At 43.8% G+C, this 27,531-nt stretch overlaps 1 protein-coding gene across 2 annotated transcripts; it reads left to right on the forward strand.

Moving 5' to 3' along the window:
* Window positions 1–8,547: 8,547 nt before the first annotated feature.
* On the forward strand, window positions 8,548–27,392 carry SAR1A (secretion associated Ras related GTPase 1A). 2 transcript variants are annotated; one of them, XM_084752309.1, is made up of 8 exons: window positions 8,564–8,677; window positions 9,108–9,134; window positions 13,391–13,464; window positions 13,578–13,697; window positions 14,095–14,160; window positions 19,818–19,921; window positions 23,047–23,178; window positions 25,299–27,392. In XM_084752309.1, the coding sequence occupies exons 3-8, from the start codon at window positions 13,407–13,409 to the stop codon at window positions 25,413–25,415; spliced, it is 597 nt and encodes a 198-aa protein (XP_084608435.1). In that variant the 5' UTR covers window positions 8,564–8,677; window positions 9,108–9,134; window positions 13,391–13,406; the 3' UTR covers window positions 25,416–27,392. The 2 variants fall into 2 exon arrangements, with proteins under 2 accessions (XP_084608434.1, XP_084608435.1); XM_084752308.1 differs by lacking the exon at window positions 9,108–9,134 and having other exon boundaries at window positions 8,548–8,677.
* Window positions 27,393–27,531: the final 139 nt, after the last annotated feature.

The following is a 27,531-nucleotide window of genomic DNA, read 5'->3' on the forward strand; positions in this document are numbered from 1 at the left end:
ATAATTTTTTATTCTGAAGTCAACATCCCCAAGCTGGTATGGGTACCTTAAGTGTTGGTTTCCTAGCAGTAGTCTTAGAATTCAGTTTTATATTATTAGATAGAAACTGCATAGTGATGCACTCCTTTAATCCTTGTACAGAGGCAGAGGTAGGCAGAACTCTTGAGTTCAGGGCCAGCCTGCTCTACATTACAAGTTCCAGGCTAACCTGAACCACATTTTGAGTACCTGTTTAAAACAAAACAAAACAAGCCAGATCTGGTGGCACACGCCTTTATCTCAGTACTCTGGAGGCAGAGGCAAGCAGAGCATTGTGAGTTCCACCCCTAGTCTACAAAGCAAGTCTAGGACAGCCAAGGCTACACAGAGAAACCTTGTCTTGAAAAACAAAACAAAACAAAAAATTAAAAAATAAATAAACAAGTTGGGCGTGGTGGTGCACGCCTTTAATCCCAGCACTCAGGAGGCAGAGGCAGATGGATAGCTGTGAATTTGGGGCCAGCCTGGTCTACAAAGTGGGTCCAGGACAGCCAAGGCTACACAGAGAAACCCTGTCTCAAAAAACAAAAACAAACAAACAAACAAACAAACCAAACCAAAAACAACAAAAAAACCCCCAACTGTTTTAAAGAATGGAATCTTGGGGTCTGGAGAGATGGCTCAGAGGTTAAGAGCACTGACTGCTCTTCCAGATGGCCTGAGTTCAATTCCCAGCAACCATGTGGTGGCTCACAGCCAGATCTGGTGCCCTCTTCTGGTGTGCAGACACGCATGCGAGCAGAGCACTCTATATATAATAAATAAATAAATCTTAAAAAAAAAAAAGAGTGGAATCTTTTGTTCATATGCAAGTCATGTTCTAAGTCTAGTTCCTAGAGCCCATTCTACTTTTTTGTTTGTTTTTTGGTTTTGAGACAGGGTCTCTCTGTGTAGCCTTGGCTGTCTTTGGACTTGCTTTGTAGACCAGGCTGGCCTCGAACTCAAATCCACCTGCCTCTACCTCCCAAGTGCTGGGATTAAAGGCGTGCGCCACCACTGCTTGGCTTTTTTTTCCATTCTATTTTTTAAGAAAATATTTATTATGTATACAATGTTCGGCCTGCATGTATACCTACAGACCAGAAAAGGAAACCAGATCCCATGTGGTTGCTGGGAATTGAACTCAGGACCTTCGGAAGATCTGCCAGTGCTCTTAACTTCTGAGCCATCTCTCCAACCACCAAATCCTTTTCTAAAGCACAAACTTTAAAATTAGGATGTTATCGAAAAGCCAAACCTTTATTGAAGGTTGAAGTAAACATGATATTTACGCCTTTAATAGATGAACTGAACCCTTAAGTCATTTGCATTGCACTGAAGCCCAAACAATTCTAGGTAAGTTCATGGCCTTTGAAGCTAGAAAGTCCTGAGTTTGAATTTAAGCCAATCTTACCAGTTCTTACTCAGAAAAGATACCACTAAACCACTATGAAAATGTCAGGTAATGGCTTATGGTAAACATACATATTTATTTAATCTAAACTTTAGTGTGTATGTGTGTTGGTGTGTGTAGGTGCTACTGAAGGCCAGAGGCTTAGCAACACCTAGAGTTGGAGTTACAGGCTGGTGGGAGCTGCCTGACGTGGATTCTGCAAACTGAACTCCAGCCCTTTGCAAGAGTAGTCAGAACACACGCCTACCTGCTGAGCCCAGCTGTCTCCGGTCTACCGTAATTTTTTGAGCAAGCCCTAGGAATTTTCTTGTCTCCATTAGGTGCACAATGATGTCACCTTGTTATTTTAATCTGCCTTTTTGTCGTGGCCAATGATGTTAAGCATCTTTCACATGCTTATTTCTCATCTGTGTCTCCTCTTTGATAAAATGTCTCTGTTAGTTTTATGCTATTGTGGCCAAATACCGGAGAGAAAGCCTATAGGAAGGGAAGGTTTAATTTGGCTCACAGATGTCAGGCCAAGCTTAGCTGGAGCCATTGCTTTGGGCCTGAGATAGGAAATGGTAAAATATAACGCCATATCAGTGCAACCCTATGGCAGTTAGGAAACAGAGGCAAGATGGGGCTGGGTACAAGGTATATTTTCCAAGGTAATACCTCGTGATCTACTCTCTCCCACCTCTTACATTACCATCTCCCAATAGGGCCCTCACAGGAATCCGTCCAGTGTGGAACCTGCTGGATAAGGTTGAAGTCTGACTTTTGGATACCCATTTGTGCTCAGTCTATGATGGGGGACTTCCTTCTCTCTCTCTCCTTTTTTTTTTCTTTCTTTCAGTTTTTTGAGACAGGGTTCTCTGTGTTATCTCTGCTGTCCTGAACTCAAATTTATAGACCAGGCTAGCCTCGAGTCAGCCTGCCTCTGCCTCCCAAGTGGACTCCTTTTTCTCAGGTTCTCTCTCCACCTGATCTGGTAACCCCAGGTCTTCTAAGGAGCATCACATAGCCCTCAGGGAAGGTCACAGGTCTGACCTTTTCTTGATAAGAAAACGAAGTTTAGCAAACCCCTGGGCATTCCCTATGCGAAGAAGTTCCTGGCCTCTGGCAAATGACCTTTAATTGTACCTAAAAGTTCTTCCCCCACCCATAAGATAATTCAGAACTGTTTTCTCCTTTGGGTAGGACTCCGTGTGCTACTGCATGTGAATGAGGTACTGTGTCACTGCATACAGTATCCCGGCCCCCCTTAGCCCTAGCAAATCAGACGCATTCATCCACAAACTCCTCCCCACGGCTTAAGGTTTGTAAATAAAGGCTGGCATGCTCTCTGCCATGCTCAAGCCATTCCTCCACCGTGACCTGCTTGCTAAGCGGAGGAGATCCACTACTGGACACCTGGTGGTCAGGCAGCAGGGCCGAACTGCTTTGGCAGCCACTGGAGCCTGCTCCATCTCTGCTGCTAACTCAGTACAGACCACTGGTGAAGCACCTGCCGGGCCTCAGGCCTCACCCTGAGCAAGATTGTGGATGCCTCTGGTCCTAGCAGTTTAAAAGGCTGTGAGACCAAGGCCTATATGGACTAAGAATGAGTTCAAGGACAGCTTGAGTAAGATAGTCCAATCCTGTCTCAGAAGTGATTTCTAAGCCTGAAGAAATGGCCCAGTGGATAAAAATGCTTACTCCTCTCCCAGAGGACCTGAGTCCTGTGTCCAGCACCCACATCAGATGGATTACAGTCACCTGTAACTCTACCTCTAGAGGATTAATGACACCCTCTTCCGGCCTCTGACAGCACCGAATTCAAGTGCACAAACATAAAACTAGAAAATAAAATCTTTACAAAAACAGATTCTAGTTGGGCATAGTGGCATACAGCTTTAATCTTAGCCCTTGGGAGACAGAGGCAAATGGATCTCTGAGTTCAAAGCCAGCCTGGTCTATATACCAAGTTCTAGACCAGCCAGGACTGCATCCTAAGACCTTACTTAAAAAAATATATACACACATATATACATACATACACACGCACTATATTTAACGATTCTTTAATTTCTAGCATTGTTTTTTGTTTTGTTTTGTTTTTAGCTCTATTGGGTTTTTCTTTTTGTTTTTCTTTTTTTTTTTTTTTTTCAGGCTGGCCTCAAACTCACAGTGATCCACCTGCCTGTGCCTCCCAAGTGCTAGGATTAAAAGCAGACGCCACCACGTCCGGCAAAGCAGTGGTTCTTAATCTGTAGGTCCTGACCCTGCTAAGGGTCAAACAACACTTCCATAGGGGTCACTAAGACCATCAGAAATATCAGATATTTGCATTGTGACTCAACAATAACAAAATTACAGTTATGAAGTAGCAACAAAATAACTTTATGTCAAAGTCCAACTTTGACAGGTCCAGGGGGGAAACTGAGGCAGGTAGATGCAACGTTGATGATTTTGGGTCAGTCAGACTGTTGGTGACTGATGTCTCTTTCTCTCTTTGGGGTCAGTCAGTGACTGTTTCTTTCTTATGTTCTATACCTAAATTCAAAACCCTTTTAAATTTGGAGACTGCAAGAGGCAGCCAGTAAGGACAGGGAAGAGGGGAAGAGACAGTTTTCTCTCTGAGGCTCAGGACAGGCTGTTCTGCCACTGAGGAGGAAAAGTTAGACTGACCACTTTTTTTCCTGTAGTCAGAGCTGTGGAAAGTGGCTTCTAGCCAAAACTGCCAGGAATTAGTAAAGGACACTCTTTGATCTGTACGTAGGCCTCTTTACAGAGATCTAGGGTAGGCTTAAGTATGGCTGCTGATGGCGGAGCCCTGAGTCTGTTAACTTATTTGTGAATTTACAGGGAATGAAAGTAAGAGAGAGGGGACTGGAGAGATGGCTCAGTGATTGAGAGCACTGACTGCTCTTCCAGAGGTCCTGAGTTCAATCCCAGCACCCACAGGGTGGCTCACAACCCTCTGATGCCCTCTTCTGGTGTGCATGGAAGACAGAGCACTCATGTACAGAAAATATATAAATAAATAAAATTTTAAAAAAAGAAATAAGAGGGATATAGAAACAAGACCACTCACACACACAAATAACCCAGAGAGAAAATGGATGAAGCAAATGCCTCCAGCAAACCTTATTATTCTGGTTACACCTCTTATACCCTAAGCAAAAAGCTTCTACATTTAGAGAAAGGCTTACATCATAGTCACAAGGATTTGTCAGAGGCAGACAAAACCATTAACATGGGAAGCTTTTAGTAATTACATGTTTCTGTACTAAGTAAACATTTCTTTACCTAGTCTCACATTCCAAGATACAAAGTATATTTAGGACCACAGTGTTTTATGCCATAAACCCACAAGGTATAAGGGATTACAATGAGACAATTTGTAATTTTTGACACTAAGGTTTGTATTTCATTTAGACATTTCTTGGTAGTTCAAGACCCAACTTGCCTATATGTATGGGGTATACCAGGATTCCTGGTGCCCTCTCTAGAGTGAAAGCTTATCTGAAGCCACAAACCTGTCTCAAGCCTGTCTCCTAATGGGGCATCTGGAGGTCCACAAAAGTATTTGTTGTAGCTGTAAACTTTCTTTTTTTTTCTTTTGTTTTTTTTTTGTTTTTTTTGTTTTTTGAGACAGGGTTTCTCTGTGTAGCCTTGGCTGTCCTGGACTTGCTTTGTAGACCAGGCTGGCCTTGAACTCACAGTGATCCGCCTGCTTCTGCCTCCCGAGTGCTGGGATTAAAGGCGTGCGCCACCATGCCCGGCTGTAGCTGTAAACTTTCTATTGACTAATGTTTTAACTTCTAAAATTGTTTGAATCAAACCAGGAATTCCACTGTCAGGAATTAATTCATCTGAACAGCAGTGCATCTTCATAAAGATCCTGTAGGTTTGTCCAATCAGAGTGGGTAAATACCCAGAAAGCGAGGGTTCACACTGTGCCAGATTTTTTTTGAGAGATGCATCAGCACAGAAAGGAAGGGGTATCAGGCTGGAAGCAATTCTGGGGGGTGCATCATGATACAGGCATTGCAAAATACCCGACTACTGTCCAGAAAGCCCACATGCCTTCTGGACGTCCTCAATTCAATGGCTCTTGGCAACTTTATGGTTGGGGGTCACCATGACATAAGGAACTGTATTAAAGGGCCAAAGCATTAGGAAGGTTGAGGCCCCTTCTTCTACAGCATGAACTGTTAGCGCTCTGCTTCAGTCCGCCTACCTATGATGTCATTGCTTACCTGACATGGGGGCGTGGCCCTGCCCAGGACAGTATAAAACAACAAACCATCCATGTGCCCCCCCCTTCTTCTCACTCTTCCTGTATCTGTATCTTTTTGGGGTACCCCTCCTCCCTTCCCTTCTCCCAACCCCCATGCTCATTTAATAAACTCCTCTACAACATAATATCTGTTGTCTGGCACTTTATTATCATCTTATTTTATTAATCATAACATTGGTGCTGAAACTCAGGTCTGTTTTATAAACTGGCTGACTTTGCTTCATTCTGATTCTTCTGAAATTCTTTTCTGCATTGTAGTCAAGTATCTGGCTTTAATCCAGTGTAATAGGGGAAAGGAACACCTCGGGCTACTCCTGCATGCTGCATCTCTCACCACACTAACAAGCCAGGCTGGCACCGTAGTTCAGAGCGTCTCTTGCCTCTGCCTCCTGAGTGCTAGCATGTAGCTCCATTCTGATACACCTTGCTGTACTGTTTTTAATTTTTACTTTTTCTGTTTGGGTTTTCCAGGACAGGGTTTCTCTGTGTAGCCCTGGCAGTCCTGGAACTCATTCTGTAGACCAGGCGGGCCTCGAACTCACAGAGATCACCTGCCTAAGAACAGAGATCACCTGCCTCTGCCTCCCGAGTGCCGGGATTAAAGGTGTGTGCCACTATCACCCAGCTTTATTTTTAATTTTTAAAATTACCTTAGTTATTTTGTGTCTGTGGGTGTTTTGCTTACATGTATTTGCATCACATGTTAAAAGTGGCTTTGGAGGTCAGAAAAGGATGCTGGATCTCTTGGGACTGGAGTTACAGACAGTTGTGAGCTGCTATGTGGATGCTGGGGATTGAACCCATCCTTAGGGGCGATGTCACGTGTACTTTATAGCTTGGTGACCTCTATGCTATCTGTATGACTGAGCCCACACCAGATCCTCTCCTAGGCCCTTTGCTTTGTAAGAGTCGTGCCTTAAGCTGGGTGTGGTGGCGCACGCCTTTAATCCCAGCACTCGGGAGGCAGAGGCGGGCGGATCACTGTGAGTTCGAGGCCAGCCTGGTCGACAAAGTGAGTCCAGGACAGCCAAGGCTACAGAGAGACCCTGTCTCGAAAAACCAAAAAAAAAAAAAAAAAAAAAAAAAGAGTCGTGCCTTAAGCTTTACTGTGCACATGGGATTGAGATAATTATTACCAGGGAACTTTCCCAAAATTGTAACTGTTCTTAAATATGCCTAAAAAAATAAACTGCCCCGGGTCAGGCTCTAGCAATTTGACTAAATCGTGTTAAACTGATCTCCTCCTTACCTCACATGGATCATTACTTTGCCAGCCCTGGTGTTTGCAGAACCTCTCCCCCTACATAACCCTTTATGTAGGTTCTAGAAGTTGAACTCAGATCATCAGTTTTGAATCTTTGGGCAGTGTGATGGCTAATCTCGGTTGTTAACTTGACTACGTCTGGAATTAACTACGACCCAAGCAGCTGGACCCACTTGTGAGGGATTTTTCTTGGTTGGATCATGTGAGGTAGGAAGACTTAACTCTGGCCTACACTTTGTAGTGGCAGCCCACTAGAAAACACGGAAGAAGCTTTTGTTTTTTGTGTGTTTACCCTCACTCTCACTCTCTCACTGGCAAGTTCATCTGTTCTGTTGCTGAGGCTTTTTTTTTTTTTTCCTGAGACAGGCTTTCTCTGTGTAGCCCTGGCTGTCCTGGAACTCACCCTGTAAACCAGGATGGCCTCTAACTCAACTCATAAAGATCTGCCTGCCTCTGCCTCCCTGAGTGCTGGGATTAAAGGTTTGCTCCACCATGCCCACCTTAGAGCCTACTTTGGGACTCCAACTTGGACTGAAAACTATTGGCTCTCTCACAGTTGACTGCTGAGGCACTCAGTCTGGTGGACTGAACAATTACCCAATTCTTGGTCTTTCCACTGGGAGACAGCCACTGTTGGGCTACTCAGAACAAAGCCTGTAAGCCTCTCCACTAAATCCTTTTAGTTACATAAGTATATCGGTGCCGGAGAGATGGCTCAGCGGTTAAGAGCATTGGATGATCTTCCAGAAGACCGGGGTTCAATTCCCAGCACCCCTAGGGTCACTCACCATGGTCTGTCACTCCTGTTCTAGGGGATCTGACACCCTTTTCTGGCCGCATGCACGTGGTACACAGTTATCCATGCAAACAAAACATCCATACGCATAAATAAAAAAGTTAAATTACATTATGTATATTAATTCTATCAGCTGTTTCTTTGAGACAGGGTATCACCGTGTAACTCTGGCTGGCCTGGAACTCAGAGATCCATATGCTAAGGGCTGGGACTAAAGGTGTGCACCACAATGCTAGCCCAGCTGTGTTCCTTTGAGAGCCCTGGCTAATATAGGTAACAAAACAGCGCCTTTACCCGCTGAGCCATTTGGCAGGCCCTCCTTAAACTGTTTTGTTCAGCGGGGCTATCAGTAAGTAATAAGGGTTAAATTCGACGAAGCATGCCAAGTACTCAGTGTAAAGTAAATAAAGAAAGCGCCTCTATTCCAAGGCAGGGGAAACAACTTAAACAGTGACTTGGTCCCATCCTCTTAGGCTGAAGTCACCAAGTCCTGTTGTCCTAGACTCCACCTATATCTGGCAGCCTGCGCTTCTGACGTCGCTGGTGCGTGTGAAAACGTAATGAGATTGGAAGCTGCGCGCTGATGTAGTTGCTTAACTTGGGGACAGAAACCCAGGCCACCTGACAGGCACTGCCACGTCTTTTGCGGCTTGAGAGCCTTGAGGGAGAGGGCGGAGCTATGCCCGGAGTGTACGTCACGCTTTGGGCCCGCCCCTCCGTGGCCTGAGTGGCTGTTAGGGCGGGACCCACAGGCCGAACGGCATGACGCTAGAAGGGCGGGACAAGTGCGTGCCCGGAAGTCTCGGGGAGGGGCGTGACGTACATCCGGCGCGTAGCTGGCGGTCCTGGGTACTGCTGGTCTGTGTGTTCTGAGGGAGGGTCGCGCCGCCAGCCACCGCCGGAGGAGCCCCTCGGGCCGTGAGTCGGGGCCGGAGCGGAGGAGGCGGCGGTCGGGCAGCGGGCCTGGGGCGGGCGGCAGCAAAGGTCGGGGCGGGGGCGGCCGCGGAGGGGCTGGGTGGGGGAGAAGTGACACGCAGGCGGTTCCGCGGGCCGGCTCTGGGCGGGGACGGGCCGCAGCTGTGGGGTGGCGTGGCGGCGTTCGGGTGTCTGGGACGCCTTCGTGGCAGAGGAGTCCCGTTCTTAGATGTGGGTAGCTGGAGCCCTGGGCGCCCATCCTTGGGTTCTGCAGTCCCGGGGGGCACGCTGGTAGCGAGTGGGCGCTCGAGCCTCACGTTCAGCCTCTGGGCATACAACACCCTGTCTGGAACCCAGTGTTCGCTCTTTTCACCAACACCCCCTCTCTTTTTTCCTGTGCATGGAAAAATTCCCTCCTGGGCGTTTATCGTAGATGAGTATTTTCTACATTTTTGCCCAGGTGAGGATGGTAACAAATACCCTTTCTCAGTATTCTCCCTTGTTCGGGTGTTTTCCCAGTACTCGGGCTCCATCTGCTCAGGTTCAAAAAAGAGGAGGTGTTCAGGGAGATTGGCAAGAAAGGTGATCGTTGACATTTACCCCTCAGCTACGTAGAACTTCTTAGCTAATTGTCAGCTGCTCTCTACCTCAGGTTCAGCTGGAGTGAAGATGTATAAGTAATGAGTACGTTTTTATTGGCTAATAGTAATTTTGGGACTTCTCTCTTGTTTGTTTCCATCAGTCTTGATATTTGATGGTTGCACGTTTTTGCTTTCGGTTCAGGAATAGTGGTGTTGGTTTTAATGTTTTTAACATTCCATAGATGATAGTGTAGATGAAGAAAAGAAAAAAAAGAGTGATCTTCAGTAAAAATACCATCTGAAAAGTGTGTTTTTAGGAAAACTGTCATTTGTGTAAGTGGTTGGTTAGGGAAGTTCCCTTTATCGGAAGTTGAATAGTTGGCATTTTAGATGAGCAGGAAAGGCTTTTGGTTTTGGGTGAGAGTTTTAAGTCCTTGGGACTGAGGCTTTCAGCTGCACAGTATAGAACAAGACAGGTAGCCTAAGAGTGACCACCACATCTTCATCTTGTTCAGAGATGTCTGCCTGTTGGTTAGTGAGAGGATAAAATGAGGTATATGTACAGGTGCTGTATAAATTCTAAGGTTGCTGGTGGGTGAATTGGTTCAGATCCTGAGATCTCAGGGACAGAGGAGCCAGCAAGGCCGCCTCCTCAACTTTGGGCAGCAGTCCTACCCAATTCCTGGCGTCTGGTAGGAGTTAGTCCTTTTTAACATCACTGAGTAATTAATTCTAATACTTTCCCTATCTCATTTTGGTGGGAAGAATACATAGGGCTTTAAAAACAAGGACTGACAAGGAAAAATAAGTCAGAAAATCAAAGTAATTCAGTTACCACTTTTTAAAAAAATCCCCTAAAGTGTCACTTGCTTTCCTTTTTTGTTTCCCTTTGCCTGTTAGTCAGGAGTGTTTGAGACAGAGTCTCTCAGTGTATTCCCTGGCTGTCCTGGAACTCACTCTGTAGACCACACTGGCCCGAACTTACAGAGATCTGCCTGCCTCTGCCTCCAGAATGCTGGGATTATAGGCATGCGCCACAACTGCCTGGCCTTTTTCTTTCTCTCTCTTGTCTCCCCCCCCCCCTTTGGCATGTGCCTGGCTCTTTATTTATTTTTATTTTTTATTTTTAAATAGACTCTCACTTATATAGCCCAGGCTGTCCTCAAACTTAATATATAGGTCAAGCTGCCAAAAACTAAAGCTCATCTTCCAAGTGCCATGGTTAAAGGTTGTACTCCCAAGCTCATTTTGGGAGTATGTCTAAAAAGTTGTGCTAATTTTTTTTTTTAAGTACCTATTGGCAGCAAATCAGTACACATGTATTTTGAAGTGTTGGGTTGAAAAGAATGGGCACAGTGGGAGTAACAGCCTATTAAAGATGAACTATGCTTGTCTAAGATAAAGGGGGGAAAAGGAGGCTGTCTGGTTTGGGGAACTGTAGAAGAAAGATACATTCTTTTATTGCAGAAAATTTATTATTGGCTTCTTAAAGTGCTAAGTTTCTAGATAAAGCTGTGTGTGTGTGTGTGTGTGTGTTAGTGCCAAGAATCAAACCAGGCCCATGCATGTTAGCTAAGGGTGCCTCCCTAGCACTGAGCTACATTCCCAGCCTCCTTTCTTTTAAATTTTTTTATTTTTTGGAGATAGAATCTCTCATGGTTCAGGCTTTCTTAAACTCACTGTATAGCTCAGGCTGCTCTTGAACTCCTAACACTCTGCTTTTGTTCCAAAGGGCAGGAATAACAGGCATGTGCCACCATGTCTGGCTCCAGCCTTCTTTCTTTTTTTTTGGAGAGAGGGTCTTGATGTGTAGCTTAAGCTGGCCTCTGACTCTCTGTGTAGCCTAGCTTGGCCTTGAATATGTCATCTTTCTTCTTGAGACTCTGAGTGCTGAGATTACAGGTGTGTACTACCCTCCCTGGCTATTACTTAACATGCTGAATGTGTTCTGTGTGCTGCAGTTTTCTGTCTTGTCTTTCCCCCCACTCAGACTTTGTTCTTCTTTTATAAAAGCTGAATGGAGTAAGCATGAGGTAGGCTCTAAGGTTTACAGGACAGACCATAGGCCTGAGAAACCCTCAGTAAATAGATAGTGCACTTCTCACCTAGTGTCTTTGAAGAGTGTAGGTGAGGCTGTGCATGGTAGTTCCTCGGGGTGCTGAAGCAGGAGGACAGCTCCAGCCCTGGAATTTGAAGGCAGCCTGGGCAACACAGCAGGATCTTAGCTCTTGAAGGTACAGAATACACACATGTATACCAATGTATATACATATATATACTTTCCTCCAGCTACTGTACCTGAAAGTTTTGTCTTATTGCTCTTGCTGTATCTTGTATACATTTTGTCTTGTTGAGAAAGTGGTGAGGTCTTTGTTTTTCTGTGCTAGACTGAGGTACTGATGCAGAAATTCAGTGTGACTGGGAAATAGGACTCTGAGTCTTTACCATTTCTCAGCATCTCTAGTTCTACCCTCTTAACTATGCTTAGAGCTGATGTGTATAGACCTGTCAGTGGCTTTGAGTCATACATTTTTTCCTAAGCCTATAGGAAATAGGAAAAGTGGTGGTGTCTGTGCTAATTAAGACAGACTTGTGCCAGCAGTCCAGTGCTACATAGTTGACCCTGTCTCAAAAGAACAAATAAGATATTTACTTGCTTTGAAGCCTCTTGCTATATTATAAATGAGTATTCTTAAGAAATTAAGAATTTGGCTAGACAATGATGGCATATGACTTTAATCCTAGCACTCAAGAGGCAGAAGCCTGTGAGTTTGAGGCCAGTCTGATCTACAAAGTGAGTCCTGTACAAGACTGTTACACAGAGAAACCTTGTTTCAAAAAACAAACAAACAAAAAGAAATTAAGAATTTGTAAAATGGATATGTACTTGATTGTATTACAGAAATTTTTTTTTATTCCTTCATGGTTCTATAAAATAGTATATCTTTTCGGAAGTTGAAACATATTAGCAAAAAAGTTAAGGGTAAATGGAGCCCAAAGAACTGGGCCAGTTTATAGATTTGGACTTTCTGGGACTGTGTAGAATAGCTTAATGAACCTTTAATTAGGCTGATGAACTTTTCCTTCTTGGCTTTGTTTTGATTCCTTTGTTGTTGTTTTGAGACAGAATTCCAGTGGCCTGGGGCTCACTGTGTGGACTAGGCTGACCAAATTGTTCTTGCCTCTGTCTCCCATGTGCTGGAGTTACGTGGACACGTCACCACATCTAGTTCTCATCATGTTTTCTACCTGGTGTTTGGCCTTTTGATTCAACTTTTTTTTTTTGTTTTGTTTTTGTTTTTTTTATTTTTTTGAGACAGGGTTTCTCTGTGTAGCCTTGGCTGTCCTGGACTCACTTTGTAGACCAGGCTGGCCTCGAATTCACAGCGATCTGCCTGCCTCTACCTCTTGAGTGCTGGGATTAAAGGCGTGCGCCACCATGCCCGGCTTGATTCAACTTTTTTGTTTTTTGGTTTTTTTCCCAAAGTTTCTCTGTGTGGCCCTGGCTGTCCTGGAACTCCCTCTGTAGACCAGGCTGGCCTCTGACTAAGAGATCCACCTGCCTCTGCCTCCCCAGTGTTAAGATTAAAGGCGTGTGCCACCACTGCCCAACTGGATTCTGATTATTAAGGACACTGAACTCCAAGGAATGTTGCCAACTAGTAGGCAGCAGCGGTTATCTAAGGATGTGAATGGGCAGCTGCCGGGAGGAGTGAATCTCCCAGTAAAAGAGGATAGTGTATCTCAGTATCTGAATATGCAGATGTGAGATTCCTAGAGGCTTCCTTTCAGACTGCAAAATCCTTGTCTCAAGAGAGATTAGTTGGTCTATGCAAGATTGACTTGAATTTTAAGTGTATGAGTGTGTTTCTTGCATGCATTTGTGTTAGCATGAGGGTAGAGGAGAGTGGTGGAACCCGTGGAACTAGTTAGCAGGCAGGTATGAACCACCATGTGGGTGCTGGGAATCAAAGCCGGGTCCTTTAGAAGAGCAGCAAATGTTCTGAACTTCTGAGTCACGTTTCCAGCCCCAGACTTTGCTTTCCTATTCTTGAGAACTCAGGTCTGTAAACATGTGTCATGGCTAGAGAACAAGACATGCAGAAAGTTAATGTTACTTTTGTATTTTACATAGGTTGTAAGCATCAACAATGTCTTTCATCTTTGAGTGGATCTACAATGGCTTCAGCAGTGTGCTCCAGTTCCTAGGTAAAGCCATTTTCATAAAACACATTACAGGTTGCAATTATCATTTCCTCAAGCAGTTTGTATCTAAGCTGCCTTTGGTGGGAAGAGCACTAAGAAGTTGTTTTCTCTTGTAGGACTCTACAAGAAATCGGGAAAGCTTGTATTCTTAGGTTTGGACAATGCAGGCAAAACCACTCTTCTTCACATGCTGAAAGATGACAGACTAGGCCAGCACGTACCGACACTACATCCCAGTAAGTTCCAGAGTGTCAGGTGACCTTTTGATAGTCAGTGCCACACATGGAGAGTGACTCCTCAGCTAATGTCGTTGTTTTACTAACTGACTTCCTGGAAGCCAGTTTATTTTGAAGTTACTACAGACAAATTCAGGTCACCTCACTCACTCTGCATCCCTGGGACCTTGTCACCTGACCTTTCTGACCAGTTCTGTAATGAAGCATAGCTCCCATATGTGATCTTAAGAAGAAAACTTGGAGGAAATTTTTTTTAGGTTAAGAATATTTTCATTCCCGTCCTCTTTGCTTTACACAGTGAAAGCTTGATTTGGTTTGCATTAGTATTGGTTTTCAGTACTAGCACTTGGGCCTTTGGTCAGAAGTTTATTTCTTTTCCCCTTTTTGACACTTTCAGCTTCAGAAGAACTGACAATTGCTGGAATGACTTTTACCACTTTTGATCTTGGTGGACATGAGCAAGGTAAGAGACTGAGTTAAGGTACTTTGTGAGCCACCTCTGCAATGCAGTGTGCCATTTTACCTTTTTAAAATTAAAAAATTGTGTGTGCACATGAATGATGTATGGGTGTGCATGCCATGTGGTGTGGAAGTTAGGTGACAACTCTGTGGCATTGGTTCCTCCTTCACATGGTTACTGGAGATCAGAGGTCAAGAGGCCTGTGAGACAAGAACCTTTATCCACTGAGCCGTCTCTCCAGTGCCCCACCTCCACTTTACCTTGTAAGGTACTTGTATTTAGGATTAGAGTTTATTACTTCGTGAAGTTATTTCACTATCACCTTTTTTTTTTAAGATTTATTTATTTATTTAATATGTGTACAGTGCTCTGGCTGCACATATACCTGCAGGCCAGAAGAGGGCACCAGATCACATTATAGATGGTTATGAGCCACCATGTGGTTGCTGGGAATTGAACTCAGGACCTCTGGAATAGCAGTCAGTGCTCTTAACCTCTGAGCTATCTCTCCAGCCCCCTCTATCGCCCCATTCCCTTTCCCCTTTTTCTTCTGTTTTCAGGACAGGGTTTCACTGTGTAGCATTAGCTGTCCTGGACTTGCGCTATAGACTAGCTAGCCCTGAATTTATAAGAGATCCTCGTGCCTTTGCCACAGTAGTACTGGGAATAAAGGTCTGTTGCCACCCACTGTCAGGGTTTTTTTTTAAGTATATGAGCACTCTGTCAGCATGTATATTCTGCATGCCAGAAAAGAGCAGTCGGTGGTGAACACCATGTGTTGCTGGGATTTGAACTCAGGACCTCTGGAAGAGTAGCTAGTACTTTTATGTGCTGAGCCATCTCTCCAGGCCACATCCACTTTTCTTTTAGAGACAGGTTTCATGTAGCCCAGGCTAGCCATGATCTCCTTCGTGCTTTACTTTCAACTCCCAGGAACTAGGATTACAGGCATGTACACTATGGCTGAGTTTTTCTAATTTCAGTAATTAAAAAAAACTAAAAAAGAAAAAGAAAAAAACAAAACAAAACCAGGCGAGACAGTGCATGCTTTTAATCCCAGCACTTGGGAGGCAGAGGCAGGTGGATCGCTGCGGGTTCAAGGCCAGCCTGGTCTACAAAGTGAGTCCAGGATAGCCAAGGCTACATAAAGAAACCCTGTCTTGAAAACCCAAACCAAACCAAACCAAAAAAATCCAAAAAAGTAAATAATATAGGGAATTCTCTGTTCTTATAGATCTTGTCCAGATTTGTTGGTCTCTTTAATACTACCAATAATTTATTTATGAATTATTTATGAGTACACCATGCCCCTAATTCCCTAATACTTGAGTATCTATTTCCCAAGAAAAAGAAAATTCTTTATAGCTCGCCATGGTGGTGCACACCTTTAATCCCAGCACTCAGAGGCAGAGGCAGAGGCAGGTGGATTCTGTGAGTTCGAGGCTGGCCTGGTCTACAAAGAGAGTCCAGGACAGCTAAGGCTACATAGAGAGATCATGTCTCGAAGAACCAAAAACAAACAAACAAAACAAAACAACAACAAAAGAATATTCTTTATGAGCTGTGTGTGGTGTGCATGCTTTTAATCCCAATACTTGGAAGCCAGATGCATGCAGATCTCTTGAGTTTGAGGCCAGCCTGGTCTACAGAGTGTTTTCTAGGACAGTTATAAAAAGAAACCCTGTCTCAAAAACAAAAACAAAACAAAAACACCTATTCCCTTATATAATCAAATTCGCTATTTAAGTTTTATCAATGGCATGTTTGTTTGTTTTTCAGTGGTCCACTTGCCTCTGCCTCCAGAGTGCTGGGATTAAAGGCATGCATCACCACACTCTGCAATGCATGTTTTTTATTGCTCAATAATGTCATTTTGCTGTAGCCTTGGCTGGCCTCAAAGTGTCATATTTCTATCTTTAGTTACTGAGTCTGTTTTGCATGCTTTATTCAGTGGGATATGAGTATTACAAGTAATTTTAAATTTCTCAAAAATTCCTAGAAGAACCCAATGGATATTTGTAACCGCATTGAACTGTGTTTTTATGTGTTCTGTTTATTTGGGGCTGTTGGGGCATTTTTAATAGCCTTTTTGTTCTGCTTCAGGTTCTTTTTGCCCTATTCAGCCTGTGTCTCTGGCTCTTAGGGACCCATAAGGTGCTTTCTATGGATACTTCTTTATTTGCTTTTAGTTTACACCTGATGTCTTTTGTTTGTTTTTGTTCTTCAGACAGGATTTCTCTGTTTAGCCTTGTCTGTCCTGGAACTTGCTCTGTAGTCCAGGCTGGCCTGAAACTCAGATTTCTGCCTGTTTCTGCCTCCAGAGTTCTAAGATTAAACTGCCTGGCCCACCTGTAAAATATTTTTTTAAAGATTTATTTATTATGCATACAATATTGTGTCTGCATGTACAACTGTACACCAGTAGAGGGCACCAGATATCATTATAGATGGTTGTGAGCCACCATGTGGTTACTGGGAATTGAACTCAGGACCTCTGGAAGAGCAGCCAGCGCTCTTGACCTTTGAGCCATTAACCAGCACTTTTTTTTTTAATAGACAGGATTTCTCTGTGTAGCCTTGGCTGTCCTAGACTCACTTGTAGACCAGGCTGGCCTCGAACTCACAAAAATCCACCTGCCTCTGCCTCCCAAGTGCTGGGATTAAAGGCGTGTGCCACTATGTCTGGCTCTAACCAGCGCTCTTAACCTCCAACCCCACCTGTAAATTTTTAAAATTCTTTTCTTTGTTTGATTGTTTTTCCTACATGTATGTCTGTATACCATTTATGTGCCTGGTGCCTACAGAGCCTAGAAGAGGGTATTGGATTCCCTAGAACTGGGGTTATAGACAGTCTTAATCTATCAAGTGGGTGCTGTGAACACAACCTGAGTTCTCTGGAAGATCATCTAGTGTTCTTAATTGATGAGCCATCTCTCCAGCCTTGTAAAAAAAATTTTTTTAAAGATTAATTTTATTTATAATTAATTGTGCAGGGGTGGGGCGTTATGCATGTGCATGTGAGTGTAGGTACAGGCAGAAGCCGAAGGCATTGAATTCTCTTGGAGCTGGAGTTATAGGTAGTTCTGAGCTACCAGACCTAGGTGCTGGGAACTGAACTTGAGTTGAGTAGTATATACTCTTAACCACTGAGTCATCTCTCTAGCCCCTATTGGCTTGGTGTTTTTTGTTTTGCTTTGTTTTTTTCTGTGCTGGGGATCAGACTCAGGTCCTAGTGCAGGTTAAGCAAGGGGTTTACCTTAGAGCCACATCCCCAGTCTCCCTTCTGTGTGTTTTAGAAATCTACAGAATGGATATTTTTGTCTGTGTATCCTCAGTTTATATTTGGCAAAACTCTAGTCACAGCAGTGAACTATTTAAGACCTGAAAATATTCTGGGAAGGCTAGAAAAAGAAACCATTACAATCTTATGAGACAGACTTGGGAGGCAGATCTCTGCCTAGTCTATAGAGCAAATTCCAGAACAGCAGAGCTATACAGAGACCCTGTCTAGACAAAAGCAAAAACAAAATGAAAGAAACCTTGTGAGAGTTTCTCATCTTTTACTGAGTTGACAAGTCACTCTTTAGAAACGTTTTGTTAGTTTAAATGGAATCGAGTTTTGAAGTATATTAAAACAGGATATTGACAATGTTTGTTTTGTTTATTAATTTTATAGTCTGATTATATTAGGATATTTTATTCATTTGATATTAAAAGCTGGGAAAATCATGTATAATATTATTAGAACCATAGAAAATACCCAGGAGTGAAAAGATTAGAGCACATGGCACCAGAAGTCTGTGACTAGGGAGTCTGTTTTGATGGATAGAATCTAGTCTAGTACGTTGCTTACTTTCTGTAATGGTTTGTGTTCTCTGCATTTGGATAGAGATGGGTGGATATTTGGTGCCTTTTCTGCTTCTTTCAGAAAGGCTTTGTAACTGCGAACAGCTTTAAATTCAGAGCAAGGGCATATGGAGAATGCTTGAAAGAACTGATAGCAAATGGGAATTGGAGTTTAGTCAGAGAGGAAATGTTGAGGAACAGATTTGTTTTGTTGACTGAGGAAAGTGTACTTAACAAGAACACATACCTAATAATCATGCATTAAACCTTTTTGTTGTTTTTATTTTGAGATACGGTCTTAGTATGCCCAGTCTGGTTTTGAACTCTATTTTCTTTTTTAAAACATCTATGTAGACAAGGCTGTCCTTGAACTCACAGAGATCCATTTGCATCTGCATCTCAAGTGCTGAGATTAAAAGGCTGTGCTTCCACATCCAGATAAAGATTTTTTTTATGTTTATGTGTGTGTATGTGTATGAGTGCCATATAAGTTTAGATGCCGTCAGAGGCCAGAGAGTATGTCAGATCCCTGAGCTGCAGTTGCAGGTGGTAGTGAGCTGCCAGTGGTGCTGGGAGCCAAACACGGGTCCTCTAGAAGAGCAGAAAATGGTCTTAACCACTGAACTTGTTCCCAAGCCCTGAACTGTTATTGTTTTACAAATAAAACAAACAAATTTAGAAAGCAGCACAGGCTTGTATTGAGAGGTTAGTATGGAAGTAAAAGTGAATGCTCCAGGTTCTCCCACTGTCAGAGGTGACCAGGTGACCATGCAAACATCTTTAGCCTCCTGAACCATCCTATCTGAGCACTGGAAATCACAATACGATCTGAGTGTGGGTACACAAGCATGCAATCTCAGCACTAGGGGGGTGAGTGTCAGCCTGGGTCCTTTCTCAAAAAGCAAATCCCTTAGGTCAGGCGTGGTTATGAATGCCTGTAATCCCAGCACTTGGGAGGCAGAGGTAGGTGGATCTCTGTGACTTCAAGGCCAGCCTGGTCTACAATGCAAGTCCAGGACAGCCAAGGCTACACAGAGAAACCCTGTCTCAAAGACCAAAGGGGAGGCGGGAGGAAATAAGCAAATCCCTTAAGTGTTGAGAATGTAGTTTACTATATTCAATCCCCACCCCTATGACCTCAAATTACTGCACTACTCTGAAACATTCACCATGTTTTATTGTAAAAACAGAAATAGACATTATTCATTGTTGGCATGTTGGCACAGATCTGTAATTTCAGCATCTGGGGGTGCTGAGGCAGAAATATGGAATAGTTCAAGGCCAGCCTAGGTTACACAACACTATGGGATGCTGTCTCAGAACAGTGACAAACAAAAAACAGTGGTTGAATTTTGGAGGCTGAATACCTGGCTGGAGAGTTTCAACTACCTGCCAGGCCCCAGCACTCTGTCAGCACACATACTAGCAATTACGGACTACCATGGGACTAAAACTAGATGAGCAACTAAATCATTATGTTTTAATTTGGAGGTTGCAAACAAAGTTAGCTTCAGGGTCAAAACTGGTCAGTTCATATTTTCTGCATTTACAGCATTAGGACTGGTGGGGATTTTGGCAAACTGTAGCAAATGGGACAACATTGTGTTGGGCATGGCATTGCTAGGTCTACACTCTGTCAAGGAAGGCATTAACTCTTGTTTTCAAGACTCAGGTTTGGCTCACAGGCCATCAGTGTGCAAAGTCTGTTGTACTGCTGGCCAGGACTTGGTGTGCTCACAACCCTCCTGTTATAAACCATTAGGTTATTTACTTGTCAACTGTAGTCTTGTTGATTTACACATTTTGTCTTTTAGCACGTCGAGTTTGGAAAAATTACCTCCCAGCAATTAATGGGATAGTTTTTCTGGTGGACTGTGCGGATCATTCTCGCCTCATGGAATCCAAAGTTGAGCTTAATGTAGGTTCATGTTTTTATATATCTTTTCTCCTGTCTTTCCCTTTGTTTTAAGAAATACATACTCAGCAGTTCCAATACTTAATGTGGTGAGAGTCTTAGAAGAAAGTATTTTAAAAGATCAGACATGTTTTTTTAAAGATGTATGTTATTTTTATGTTATGTGTGAATGTTTTGCCTGAATCTGTGTGGGTGCTCTGTGCCTTGTGCCTGCAGAGGCCACAGGAGGGCACTATACCCTGGAACTGGAGCTAAGAGATGATAAACAGTAGTGAACCATCATGTGGGTGTTGGGAATAGATTCCCTGGAAGAGCATCCAGTGCCCATAACCAACTGCTGAGCCACCTCGCTAGCCCAGTGAGATTTAGCCTTTTAGTGCCCTGAGACACCTCGGCTTAAACTTGCGTAAATTAGTGTTATAGTTCATATGACAGGCTTAACTGCATGGCCCAGCTTGCTCATAGCCTTCCTCAGTTCTGCCTGCTGTCCCAGTACTGTTCCCTCGTTGTGGTTGCTCTTTATGTAGTCTTAGCCTAGTGGAACTCTGAAAGAGTTGAGAGCTTTTAAAATTTATTTATTTGTATATTTTATATATATGGGTGTTTTGTTTGCATGGGAATTCAGTTAGAGATGGTAGTGTGCCAGGAATTGAACTCAGGACCTGCAAGAGCAGTCAGTGCTCTTAGCTGCTGAGCCCTATCTCCATCCGAGTTCTTAGGCTTTCAGCTTATTTCCCCTACAGAATCATGTGATAGGCTTTGATAGTCTGCTAGTACTCTTCAGTTTTTTACTCACTTTTTAATTTACTTTGAGTTTTCTCCTTTGTTAGTCTTTCTATAATGTTGCTTTATAATGCCTATTCTTTCGCCTTATATCTTGTCTTATTAATTTTTCTTTAAATTGCTTTTTGTGCATATGAATATTTGCACGCACGTATGTATGTACACCACATGTGTGCCTGGTGCTAATGGAGACCCACGGAACTGGAGTTACAGATGATTGTGAGGTGCCATGTGGGTGCTGAAAACTAAACCCCCATCCTTTATAAGAGCAAGTGCTCGCCGGGCGGTGGTGGCGCACGCCTTTAATCCCAGCACTCGGGAGGCAGAGGCAGGCGGATCGCTGTGAGTTCAAGGCCAGCCTGGTCTACAAAGTTAGTCCAGGACAGGCAAGGCTACACAGAGAAACCTTGTCTCGAAAAACAAAACAAAAAAACAAAACCAAAAAAAAAAAAAAAAGAGCAAGTGCTCTTGCTTAACTATCTCTCCAGCGCCTTTTTCTTTCATCTAGAAATGTTTCTTTCACTCTTTTTTGCAGTTTAAACCTGTCTCATTTTATTTTGTGTTTATTAGTGTGAGGGTGTCAGGTCCCCTGGAACTGGAGTTACAGATAGTTGTGAGTTGCCATGTGGGTGCTTGGAATTGAACCCAGGTCCTCTGGAAGAGCAGGCAGTGTTCTTAACCACTGAGCAATATTTTCAGCCCTACTTCCCCTTCTTAAGCTTTACTTCAACCTTTTTTTTTTTTTTTAATGTTGATTGGTATTTTGCCTGCATGTGTATCTGTGTGAGGGTGTCAGATCCCCTGGAACAGGTGTGAGCTGCCAGTTGGATGCTGGGAATTGAACTCAGTTCCTCTGGAAGAGCAAACAGTGCTTTTAAGCCCTGAGCCACCTCTCCAGCCTATACTTAATACTCTTGATTAATTTTTGTTTTATTAATTTGTTTGTTTTGTTTTGTTGAGACAGGGTCTCGTTATGTATCCCACCTGGCCTCTTAAGTCTCCCAAATGCTGGGATTACAAGAGTACACCACATTCCCAGCCAATGTGAGCTCTTGCACTTAGTCTTCTGCTTAATTCTAAATGGAGGTGCTCCTGAGGGTCTTCAGTTTCTCCATCCTCATCTGCATGGTACTGGCTCCAGGTGGATCTCTTGTGCACACCTGCTGAGCTCCAGCCTCACACAGTGCTGCCTACCATGTTGTCCTTCCCAGAATGGAGCTCTGGATTGATCCTCGCCACCATCCTGGACGCTCTGGAAACCTACAAATTGTAGATTCTCCCACCACCCTGTCTTGCACTGTACTACCAGAGGGAACTTGTCACTCCCCCCTGCTTTACTTCCTTTAATGGTTCTGTCATTTACAGGGGGAAAGCACGCACGGTCTCCCTTATTCTTCTAGCTCTGCTTTCTTGCTAGTGAGACTCAGGTGTCAGCCCTGAAATTGTACCAGTACTGCCTCCTCTTTTGCCTGCTTTGTTCTTTTAGACACTCATTCATTTCTTCGCAGAATCCTTCTTGCACAATCCATTTAGCAGACCATCTCTTAGGCCAGCACTGCAGACAGACACTGTTTATCAAATCACTGTCCTGGAAGTGTAGATCTGCTGACTTTGGATTCACATTCTTTTGGATCTAGTGCAGCTTAAAATTTTGGACTGGCACTGTAACATACGTGTCTGTGGCTATCGCATTTGCTTTGTTGCTGAACATCTGTGTGAATGCCTTAATCCAGTCAGGTGGTGCTATGTGTGGCTATTAGAATTCTTAAACTGGCCAGGCAGTGGTGGTGCACGCCTTTAATCCCAGCACTTAGGAGGCAGAAGCAGATGGATCTCTGTGAGTTCAAGGCCAGCCTGGTCTACAAAGCGAGTCCAGGACAGCCAAGGCTACACAGAGAAACCCTGTCTCGAAAAACAAAAACAACAACAACAACAAAAAGGATTCTTACACTGTTGCCCCGCCATTGTTCATATACTTCCCTTCCTCCACGTAACCATGTTCCACCTTCTCATGGAGCCCAGTCTCAGTTCCAAGTCTTGGCTAAGATTTTGTTCAAGCATGAGTTACCATGCTCCTCTGAAGGTGCCAGTGTTGACTGTCCTGGTTCATTGTAATACTCCTCACCTGCTGTGTTCTGTTTTCACCTGGGTTTGGTGACATGAACCCAAGGCCTTTCACTTCTGTGATCCTCTCAGCACCTAATGCCAAGATGAACTGTTGATCAGATGCAAAGACAACCACATGTTGCCATATGAAACCAGTAGAAGTTGGTTTTTATTATGTAATGAGCTTTCATTTCATAAGTTGCTCACTTGGGTTTGTTTGTTTTTAACCTTGTCTTTAGGCTTTAATGACTGATGAAACAATATCCAATGTGCCAATTCTTATCTTGGGAAACAAAATTGACAGGACAGATGCAATCAGTGAAGAAAAACTCCGTGAAATATTTGGGCTGTATGGGCAGACCACAGGAAAGGTAAGAGAAAAGCCTTCGGGAGTCATAAAGAGGACACCCACACTACTTAAACCTGGATGCTTTTTCTTTCTTGTTTTTTCAGACAGGGTCTCTTGGGTGTGAATGTTTTTTATCCATTATCCTCCCCTTATTCTCCCTGCTCCTTCCCTCCTTGGGCCTTGAATGCAGGGCTTTGCACATGCTAAGTAAGTGCTGTAACAATGAGCCATACTCCTACCCTCTTCTTTACCTGTCTTCTAATACCTAATAAATGAAGAAGTGAGGGAAAAGGCCGTCTTTCTTTAAATATTTAATTTCTATTTTGTGTATATGGGTATTTTGCCTGCATGTGTCTGTGTACTACACATAAGCAGTGCCCACGGATGTCAGCAGAGGTGCAGGAGACTCTGGAACTAGTGTTTCAGAGATGGTTGTTAGCCACTATTGGGCACTAATATTTACTTTTGGATTAAAAACTTAATTAGTACTATTTTGAGGCAAGGTCTGTGTATACCAGGCTGCTCTCAAACTCATAGAGATCTGCCTATCTCTGCCTCCCTAGTGCTGGGATTAAAGGTGCAAACCAGCACATCTGGCTTCAGTGTTTTTAAAGAATTTTCTGGGGCAAAGGAGACAGCTCAGCAGTTCAGAATATGTCTTGCTCTTGCAGAGAACCCGTTTGTTTTTTAGCACCTATGTTGGGCAGCTCACAACCCCTTGTAACTCCAGCTGCAGGGAATATGATGGCCATGGCCTGCGTGGGCACTGCATTTGCCTGCACACTGCCACGGGCATCCACATATACATAACTTAAAAGTAAAGAGACTCTTTAAAAAAGTATTACATATGCTTTTCAAGTATTAAAATCAAAGCACTTGATTATCCGTGCTTCTTGCTGATAGAAGCATAACTGTTACCCCATTTTGCAAGTGAGGAAACAGTAGTTTGTTCAGGTCTGCATAGAAAATGCATAGTAAAACCAGAGATAGAACTGAAATATCCTACAACGGTGTGCCCTGCTGTCTATACGATAATTTGAAGGGAGACTCTCGTATAGAAAAGTGGGCTGATGAGAAAATATAGAAATATAAGCTAGGTACTTTGTGTATGTGTACATACTTGTTCATGTATATAGAAACCTGAGGTCAACTTTGGCTTTCACTCTTAGTAAAAGTATTTGGCGCTCATTTATTGAGCTAGGGTGGGTGGCCAAGGAGCTTCAGGAATCTACTTGTGATCCACTTGGGTCACAGGTGTGTGCACCATGCTTAGCTGTTTATGTGGGTACTGGAGATCTGAATTTAGGTCTTTATACTTGCTCAGCAGGCACTTTGTCCACTGAGCTGTCTCCATAGTCCCCTTTTGTTTTAAAATTTTAATTGTGATCTATGGTAGCTTCTTTAAAAAAAACTTTTCATAGTTCCCACACCTTCAGAGTGCTGGGATAAATTTTTGTTTGTTTTGCAAAACAGACTTCTCCGTATAATAACCCTGGCTGACTTGGAACTCACTCTGTAGACCAGGCTGGCCTCAAACTCACAGAAATCTGCCTGCCTCTGCCTCCCAAGTGCTGGGATTAAAGGAGTGCTTCACCATGCCCGGCTTAATCCCATGGTCTTGACTCATTATGTATTTATTTCTAGAAATGCTCCCAGGCTAGGTGTGGTGGTGCACATTGAGGGCAGCCCCAGCCACACAATGAGAACCTGCCTTTATTGCATTTATTTCCGTGTGTGGTGTGAATGCTTCTTTTTTTAAGCTCATCTGGTTGCCCTGTTCTCTGTGATGTCACATACACATCAGTTTCTTTTGTGCAACCCGACATTGTCGTTTCTGAATGCTTATGTTAGTGAATATACTAGAACGTCCAGGCTTGCTTTGTCTGTCATAGAGTATGTGGGCCATGGGTCTCTCAAGTTTCCTCACAGTTCCTTGTCATGACTGTTGATGAATGTTGGGCATTCATAGCCAGTGCTTTTCAGAGGTACAGGATGAGGCAGTGTGTAGAAGCTGTTAATTTTTATTGTGATCCAGGCTCTGCAGAGCTCATCTGTGTGGCCGACATACTTTGCAGTTACGATCTGTGTGCGCTTTTGCATGTGGAGGTTCTAACAGGCCTTTCTGGGTTTTGCCTCCTTTAGGGGAATGTGACTCTGAAGGAGCTGAACGCCCGCCCAATGGAAGTATTCATGTGCAGTGTGCTCAAGAGGCAAGGCTACGGCGAGGGTTTCCGCTGGCTTTCCCAGTATATTGACTGATGTTTGGACAGTGAAAATAAAAGAGTTTTACTTCTGGACTGATCCTATTCACAGCTTCCTCATGGACTTTTCTAATAGAACAAGGAAAGCTCTCCAACCATGTCTGGCATTGAGAAGCCACGCATCTCTGTCTACGCCTATTGCCCAGTGGTGACATGTGCTCTTCTCCGCTCTTGGGAAGTAACACTGCCTGTCTGCTGGTGCAGGTCAGTGTGCGGGGACGTGGGCTGGCAGGATTTGCCAGGGAAAGCTGGGTGCCATCATGGGACACCTGAAAAGAAAAACACGTCTCACCACTGGTTGATTTCAAAAGAAAGTGATTCTATTTTTTAAAGAAAGTGTTGTTAATGTAATTGGTATCCCTTCTCTAACTTTTTGAGTTCACAATTTACTTGGTCCAGATTTTCTATCCTTTTTTTTTTTTTAAACTAGTAAACGAAATTTAGATACTTCATAAAATTATGAACAGACGGCGCTTCGGAGGCCAGAGCTATGCTGTGTAACTGCCTTGTTGAAGGTGGCACTTGAGCACAAGCGCCAGGAGAGGGCAGCCTTGTCCTTACCTGGGGCTTTGTCCACCATAGTAAGGCGAGTCCCTCATCTGGAGTGGGTAAAGTGTCATTGTCACATTGTCAACTTTACTTGCAGTTACCGGTTCCAGCAGGCTTTGCTTTTATACTGTTGTGGAATTTCATCCCTTTGTGTAGCACCTTCCTTTTTTCACTGTAGATATAAAAAGTAACTTTTGCCTCATGAGTTAAGAACATCTCTCATGTAGACCGCATGCTGCGGGTGTGTCCAGATGCTTTTGAAATATATTCTCGGGGGATAGTTCTGAACAGGAGGACACAGGTCAAAGTCGACACCCTGAGGCTGAATTCTGTGAGTAGAAGACCTGTCCATCTGCTCTGATAGCAACGTGTGAACCTAGGAAAGACTTTCAGGGGGCTTTGTGTTTGCCCTTCCAGAAGCAAGCAGAGAAAACACAAAATGGCCTTCCAGCAACAGCAAGTGCTGGTGTGAGAGCGGCAGCCAGCAGCGGCCCTGTGAGGATCATGAACAGCATTTTTAATAGTGTCCAGTTTTCTTGATGCCACATGTGAAATTGGGTTTTCATGATGTTAACTTTATATTCTCCCCTTGGAGGAGAGGAAAGGAGAGGAGCTGGTCTTCAGGTGGGAGGGTGTCTTGATCCCTACTTCTTTAGTGCCAGGTCAGAGGTGGGGTCTCAGTTACAATGCTGCTACATTGTGACAGACTTGGGTTGAGCAAGAGGGTAGGGAAGGTGGATCACACACTCCTGGGGGAGGGGGTTCTCACTTTTTAGTTTTGAGCACAGCTCGTGGGACAGTGTTCTGTTACACTGCCAGGTTTCCAAATCCAAGGCTTGGTGAGGTGTCTGTCTGCAACACGCATGCATTGTGTTCAGTCACAACCAGCTGCAGTGAGAACTGTCCGTGTGGAAAGGCCTGTTGGAGTCCTGAGTGAGGGAACCTAACTGGTGGAGAGTGAACTAGCTAGGTAACTGGTGTGCTTTTCTTTGCCTTTGGCTAAAGACTGCCCACACGTCTCTGTCCCCGCACATGACTGGTGTGATTGCCTCAGGCCTGGCTTCCTTACTTGTCTTTCTCATTTGTCCCTAATCGCTTGGTACCGAGCTAGAAGACTGGACTCTGCCCAGGGAGGCTCTCTGTGAAAGTGGCTTATTCTGGCCACTGGAGAAAGAGATGACTGGAAAGTGGCACCAGTCTGTTTCCTGCCCCTCAAAACACCGTCGTAAATAAGGTGGCCAAAAGAAGTTGCTGTAGTGAGTGCAACTCCACCCAGAGGGCCAGGCCATTGTCCAGGCGCTCCAATGAACGGAGACGCTTCATTCTGTTACCAGAGTGCACATGTGTCCTGTTTCAGCAAAAGTAAAACTGTCATTTACAAAGGTCAGTCTGTATCCTAAGCATTTTAATAAAAAGCTAAAATGAACTTGCTTCCTTTTTTTTTTTTTTTTGTCATTGATTCTGAGTGAACATGCAGTGTTACCTTTGTTGGGAGGAAAAGCAAAAGTTCTTTCTTACACACAGGAAAGGACATTTAAAGTGATCGTGAGTCTTGAATTGCTGAC

Source organism: Acomys minous, assembly GCF_964271855.1.
Source record: "Acomys minous genome assembly, chromosome: 13".
Taxonomy (NCBI): domain Eukaryota; kingdom Metazoa; phylum Chordata; class Mammalia; order Rodentia; family Muridae; genus Acomys; species Acomys minous.

Bases quoted from the DNA above. Each gene is read 5' to 3' on its own strand.
- SAR1A (XM_084752308.1), top strand. From the start codon at position 13,407: ATGTCTTTCATCTTTGAGTGGATCTACAATGGCTTCAGCAGTGTGCTC. The intron at 13,698-14,094 runs GTAAGTTCCAGA...TGACACTTTCAG, and splicing joins CGTACCGACACTACATCCCA to CTTCAGAAGAACTGACAATT. The intron at 23,179-25,298 runs GTAAGAGAAAAG...TGCCTCCTTTAG, and splicing joins ATGGGCAGACCACAGGAAAG to GGGAATGTGACTCTGAAGGA.